At 48.4% G+C, this 7,392-nt stretch overlaps 1 protein-coding gene across 1 annotated transcript; it reads left to right on the plus strand.

Moving 5' to 3' along the window:
* Positions 1–3,897: 3,897 nt before the first annotated feature.
* On the plus strand, positions 3,898–4,148 carry H310_15044 (hypothetical protein; the record flags this gene model as incomplete). Its single annotated transcript, XM_008883022.1, has 1 exon — positions 3,898–4,148. A coding segment is annotated over one exon (249 nt), but the record flags the coding sequence as incomplete, so codon positions are not given.
* Positions 4,149–7,392: the final 3,244 nt, after the last annotated feature.

A 7,392-nucleotide genomic window follows, 5' to 3' on the forward strand; every position in this document is an offset into this window, starting at 1 on the left:
ACGACATGAGTTACATCACGTTTTATGGGGCAATTAAGTCCAAACAAAAGGCCTAACAAAATGCACGTTTAAATGATTTGCCCTCATGCAGACACCACGGACACACCTCCACTGGCACACCACCACGGGCACAGACACCACGGGCAAGAGACGCCACGGACACACCACGGGTAGAGTCGCCACGGACACGCCACCACGGACACAGTCACCACGGGCACAGACACCACGGGCAGAGTCACCACGGACACGCCACCACGGGCACAGATACCACGGGCAGAGTCACCACGGACACAGTCACCACGGGCAGAGTCGCCACGGACACGCCACCACGGACACGCCACCACGGACACAGTCACCACGGGCAGAGTCGCCACGGACACGCCACCACGGACACGCCACCACGGACACAGTCACCACGGACACGCCACCACGGGCACAGTCACCACGGGCACAGTCACCACGGGCACAGACACCACGGGCACACACCACTAGCGACGCCACAGCAACAACGGGCTCGGCAAGCAATGTGTTTGGCGTCGGTGAATGAGATATGAGCACCTCTCGCTATTGATGAGGCATACCAATAAGGTTTTGCAGGGTTTCGCGGTTGTTTCGCATCATGCCAAATAATGCTAAATGGTTGGACGACTCGACGAAATATAGTGTGAATTCTCACTTGACTATGTTGCTTTTTGCGATATGACCCATGCTTGTAGGGTCCATCCAAAAGTACTGGCACTGCCGTCGGTAAGGGCAATAGAGTACTCTGAATGCATTGCGTTCGGAAGGTTGTGACCATGTTTCCTTGCTCAGAGGCAAGGGATAGCCCCTGAATTCTATGTTGCTTACGGTGTGGCTGGTCTCTTTGCATCGTTATAGGGGGGGAGTACTTTCAGTATGAGGCAGCAGGTGACCAATTTACCCGGCGTACGGTTGCTAGTTTGCCCATGAATAGTGCCAGCTTCGCCAGGTTGCCTCCCCCATATTCCCATTGGCATGAAAATTGAGTCTAAATGGTCAAATTGTGTTTCCCAGTTTGTACGACGGGGCCCATTATAGTGGTGTGTTGAGCTGCCCATTGGCAGGCTTGGCGTTGCATAAGGAGTACATCTTGGTGTCCCTCCCACTCGACCATGCTCTGCTCAGTACGCCATTGCTCACTTTGCCGAACCTCAAATTGACCAAGTTGTCCTTGAAAGTTTCAGGTGGAATCTCAAACTTGTTGCGCAAGACTGTAATCCCACCTCATGTCGAAGTGTTCAGAAAATCGGATCAAAATCATGCCTCCATCGAATCAATTCCGCGGACTGTCCTCGACGGGGTAAAATTCCTATTGGAGGGATCCGGGGTGGATGCAGGATATATTTCCTCTCACGTTCGAGAAACGTGATCGCGAACGCGATGACCCAGCTATAGCAACAACAAAGTTTCTCGGTGCATCCTTCCAACGCGTGAGCCCCAACGACTAAACCGCCTGGGGTATGCAGCATTTGTGGGGACCAAGGAGAATTTTCTGCCCGAGTCGTTCATACGTAGCTGTGACGACATCTCGACAATATGGAAATTGTGGTGACTCGTCAATCCTGCATTCTAAATCCTCCATCACCAAACCACAGTCGTAATATATCCAACAAAATTACCAAGTGGCATGCGTTGTCGAGGCGAACTAGCATGAAACCATACGACCAACCCGACACTTGAAAAAGTAGCACGGTGTGGTTTGCCGTATCGAGCTCTATTATCGATGAAGTCTGCGAGGGCGTCAAGAGATTTGCCGCCCAGCTCAAGATTAGAACGTCAAGAAGTTGTTTCGCGAAAGCGACGAACGAAAGCTATTCCGCGATCTCACCAATTTACCAATCAGATCTCTGCAACTCTTCAATATCCAATCTAATCGTTAACACTTCGTGGAAACGACATGATTGGCTATACAAAGGCAATGCTATTCAAATACGATTCATCAAAGTATTTTAAGGGCGGGTCTGGATGCCTCAAGTTTTTATTGGCATGTATTATTTGTGAGAGAACTCCCATTTCGAAATAGCGTTTCAGAATGTGAAAGAAGGGAAAAAAATATTTGTCCAAGTTCTCTGGATACCACGCATCTCACCCCACAATTTGTTTGAGAATGTTACTCGGCTGCAATGGTTGATGATGCTGCCTGCCGAATTGTTTCGGAGAAGATTCACGAGCTTCAGAAATGCGGCGTGGGGTTCTTCCGCTGTGTAAATCTGGTGCAGACAGCTCTTCAATGTTGCTCAGTTCGCTGGACGCCTCATCGTCACCGGCATCAACTATGACTTGGCCAACGTACGCGTGATTGCTGTTCGCGATTGAGACTGTGTTCCCTTGACGAGTGTGCCTTCATATTTAGAGGACCACGCAGAGCTTGAAGAGTTGGGAAGGTTTGTACTTTCAACGGGCAATACGGCACTTTTTCCAAGAAGGAAAGCATCCCACGTTGTCGATACACACGACGAGGAACCTCGAGCGCTTCAAACCCATGCCAGATGCATTCGCATGCGCCAGATCAATGAGAACCGCTCCTTGATCGTCGTGTTCTTAACTTCAGTTGAAGCATCGTGAATGAGGTGTCGGGGTTTTCTTTCAGCTTGGCGAGTGTGGCTGTCCAAACTTCATTCTTGAAACCGCTGTTAGAGTGTTTGCCCAAAACATTCGCTTAGTGGATCATCTCGTTGATCCACACGGCGTCGAGGTCATCGCTCCATATCGTCATGATCTTCCCTTGCCCACTTCAAACGGAGAATGTCGAAAGGCAGAACGAGAGACGGGCCATGCTTAACACGCTCGCTACGTGGCAGCGACAAAATGCGATGAAGTTCTCATCAAGCGGCGTGGCCTTCAAGACGTCGAAAACTCCTGGAGCCGGCTGTCACCATCGACGAAGACGTCGCGGTGGCGTGCGTTCAAGAACTTTCGCAACAAGAAGGGGACCTCCATCATCATCAAGTTGATAGCCAAAACGTATTCCATGATGGAGTAAGCCATAGGGGAAGTATTATCCAGTGAAAACCTTGGTAAGGGAGCTTCATTTTTCTTCGAAGTCTGAGAACAGTTACTTTTCCCGAATCCTGGTAATTTGCTGGCTCACTTCATTTTGCATACATTTGTCGAGATGAATTACACTCATGGACAAAACTTCGGGAACGCTCACATTTCATGGCATATCTCACGAAGTATTGAGAGTTGAGAGTTGCTGTTTGAGTATGATGAGCCAATAGCACTGAGGAAGAGTTGGTTATAGCTACCGGCGCGCAAGTCGTCAGCATCGAGAACTTTCTATTCAAATTCTATCAAGTTGTGGACCCAGACAAAATCAAGGAACAGAATTTGCTATACAAAACTCAATAGATTGCTCAATCAATAATCAGTCTTGTCAGCATTGCGTCGAATCGTCTCAAAGCATCGGCGATGCATGGAATCAATGAGATTTTTGACCTCCTCATCTGAGATCATAGTCCAGGCAAGCAGCACAGCGTCGCTCACTCAGAGACGTTCTGGTACTGACGGCCATTGTTGTTGACAAAACGTGACATCGAGGACCAAGCGTTCTCGATCGGGTTGAGATCCGTCGAACGAGCCGTCCACGGCAGTAGATCAATGAACTGTTCGGCACAAACTGCTTCGTCTCCGCAGAGGTATGAATCGGTGCATTGTCTTGTTGAATGACAAAGTCAGATCCATACTGTAGGTGAGCGAACGGCAACATGTATTGTGCTTTTCGCCCAATTTGCCCATTGTTTTATCGCCCTAATCAATGGATGACGAAAATAAAATCACACGTTAAACAACGCCAACCGTGGGTCTGGCCCTCGAGCTAAATAAAGACAGGTCGTTAATTACTGGACCATTTCACTTGCAAACTAGCCGACAACCATGCAGCGTGAACGATTGAGCGTCGCAATGCCGGAGTGCTTCCGGTGTCACACCACTGCCAAGGTAGGCAAGCCACTGGGCAAAAGTAGAACGAGCGTTGGTAAGCCAACCGAGCTCACAGTGGCCACCGATACAACTTTTGGGGTCGTGTCTGCACTGGTCGTCGACACAGTCACGACTGCCGTCGCCAAATACCATGCTGACGCGTCGAACGCGAAGCTAGTGTGGGACCCAGAAGGTCCAAAGGAGGTGTATGTAAGGTTGCCGCCAACATGTACGTTAAACTGACGCTGCTCAACTACAACGACGTTGTGCGGCAAGTGTGGGACAATGCAAGCAAGGTGCGCAATGCCCAAGCATCGTTCACATTGTTGCTGTTCATTTACATCGATAAAATCTCCGTTTATGGGATAATTTCGCAATTTACTTTCCGGTGAATAATGTATTGAAATTCGTGAAATAGAAAAGGATACCAACACTGCGATTCGACGTGTAACTTCCAACAACCTGGTGACTGCGGCAGCCCGAGTTGCGGGTTATATTGAAGACCAGAGTATTGTGCTGGGCCCACTGCAGACCGACTACGCAACTTTTGTGACGGCAAGGTTGCCTACGACCGCCCCTGTGGAAATACCTGCGAACGCAACAATGCACAACTCGGTCATTTTGACCTCATGGCCTCTCGTCATGCAGACGAGAGCCGGCGCGAAATAAATGCCGAAGCCACAGATACATACCGCAGGGTTCGTGTCCGATTTGGCTCGATGTCTAGTGCCCCTGTGAATTGTTTTCTGTCCGTTGAAGATCTTCGCACTATCCTGGGAATTCCTCCATTCGACTTGACGCCATCGTTTCGGGAACCCATTGTTGGCGACGTAGTCCAACCAAGCGACAACATTGAGGACATTGACCACATGAATTTCTCGTAATGTCAAACAAGTTGCGAAAAGTATAACTATGTGTTCAAACGAATTTACATTAAAAATGTATCTTGGTCCAAAGCAGAAGTATCATATCCACAATGGCGATACAAATTATATCCTACTCGCTCGTTTTTTTTGTGCATTCTACAAATGCCACATCTAATACAGAAGGACATTAAAGCGAAATGCCATGGGATACTTGTCAATCCAGCGCTTTAGCAGGCTAAATCCCACCTCAATAGGATTAAGCTGCGGACAATATGGTGGCAAAAGAACAGCATTGCACCTCGACTGTGAACTGAATCTTGCAGCTCCTTGTACTTTTGGATCTTAGCATTGTCCAAAATCAAAATTGAACGCGGGAGCGGCCAAGGGTTTAAATACGGAAGAATCTTTGTGACCATGACCTCGTGAAAGGCAGCACGATCAAATGTTCCTAATCAATTCCAATTAATATAATGGAACTACAAAAATATATACCGTTCACATAATCCCACGCTAAAAATCCAGACGTAGTAATGCCGCTAACGCTGACACCCGCTGGCCACCTGAGAATGGTCATTCTACATTTGCCTTTTTGTTGCGCTTCGACCACGCATACTTGCGAGTTGAATAACGTCCATCCTTGGACGTCTCGTCGACAAAGACTAGACTAGCTGGTCGGGGTACGAGTAATATGGGCTTAATCGCCTGTAGTAATCGCTCAGCTCAAAATCGGCCGACTCTCGAGCTCGTCGTTCGAAGCCCATGAACACACGAATAAATCCTCAAAATATATTCAAGACTCAAATACCTTTTCGCGTCAATCCTAAGTCATGCATGAGAGCTCTACATTTCGTTGCCGCGGATACATTCTTCAGTGTCGGAAATTGATGTCTCAGTGCGTCTTGAAGCTCCTCGATATAGAAGCAGGGGTGCAATGTGGGGTAGTTGCTCACCCAGGCGTTGACCTCGGCTGGCCAGCGTGACCCCGTCGAACGCGACTTTAACTGTGTGACGTTGCCAGTAGATGTGAACATCGTGTTGAATCTTGTTACGCTACGTCTTGAGAGTCCAAGTATGAAGCGAACGATCTCAACTTCAATGCCGTAGACTTGGACAAACACAACACATCTCCAACGCATGTCGATGCTGATCATTGTAAAACAACTTGTTTGCCCATTTGAAATGAGCAAACAAGTTGAATAAGATAAATCCGAGCTCATCCACCAATTCTTGACCAATCACATCATCATGAATATTAATTATTCACCGGTGAACCGTAAAAATGCATCTGCTGTATCCGTAAAATCATGGATGGGTGCCGTAATTTTAGCAGAATCTTCTATTAAGCCATGGATTTAGTCCTGGAATAGCCAAAAAAGTTGAAAAGCACAATACTCGGACAGTGTAAATATATAATCACCTGAATTTTGCTTTCCAGTGAGGATAGCAAGAGCACTTTTGCCGCAACTCGCAATTGCACCTCACACCATAACGGAGCCGCCACCTTGCTGTCGCGTGACAAGCTCCGCTTGGGTTGTCGGATGTCATGCCAGTAGTTTTAGTAACCATCCGGCCCGTCTAAGTTGAACTTCTTTTCGTCCGAAAAGACCACACACGACCAGTCGAAGGAAATTTAGGCGTGATGCATGGACCAACGAGACTGCTTGTGCGCAGGCGTGAGCGGCAAGGTACGTTGCGTTTTGGTGTAGTCGAGCAGATCACATCGCTGCAGGACTCGTCGAGTCGTCCAGACATTGCAAGGTAGTTCGCAGGCCTTGTGTAAGGTTGAGGCGCTTGACCCAGTCTTGCAAGCTTCACGAACCAAACGTCGGATTTGACGCTCGGAGAGAGCAACAGGTCTCCCAGGCTGCTTTTTGCTGCGCCCCTGCTGACGCAGGCAGCGAGAAATCACAGCGACGGACTTGCCAGTAACCGCGCGTATGGCACGGTTCGACCAATTTGCCTCCCGAAGGCCCTTTATGCGGCCACGCATCTCATCGGTAAGTTGTTCTCGACCCATATTGCCGACTGACAGTGATTTCTCACGTGCTATTGGTTCACAAACACTCTTACTATCTTGGATTTTGTATTGCAAATTCTGTTACTTGATTTTGTCTGGGTCCGCAAATTGAACATGTGAATAGAAAGTCTCGATGCTGACGACTTGCGCGCCGGTAGCTATAACCAGCTCTTCCTCAGTGCTATTGGCTCATCATACTCAAACAGCAACTCTCAACACTCAATACTTCGCGAGATATGCCATGGAATGTGAGTGTTCCCTAAGTGCAGTCAACTTGTAGGATGTACTGTAGCCGAATGAAGTGATTACATTTTCCTAAGGGCCTGGTCGGTGAAGGTTTTTGTGCAAGCCTGGCTTGTACAAAACGCATTTGATTGGCGAAACTATCCGTAATCCGAATAACGTCCCTGCCTAATTTCCAATTTTGTGGCTGGGATGGTTCATCTCTGCTTTGTGCAAGCCTGCTGCATGCCCAGTGACAACAGTGCCATGGACGGTGAGGTTGAAGTGAGCGAAACCACCAGCAACCTCGCCCTTGATGGTAATGTGTGCACACTACCGTAGTCA

This window comes from Aphanomyces invadans (assembly GCF_000520115.1).
Source record: "Aphanomyces invadans strain NJM9701 unplaced genomic scaffold supercont1.145, whole genome shotgun sequence".
Lineage (NCBI taxonomy): Eukaryota > Oomycota > Saprolegniomycetes > Saprolegniales > Verrucalvaceae > Aphanomyces > Aphanomyces invadans.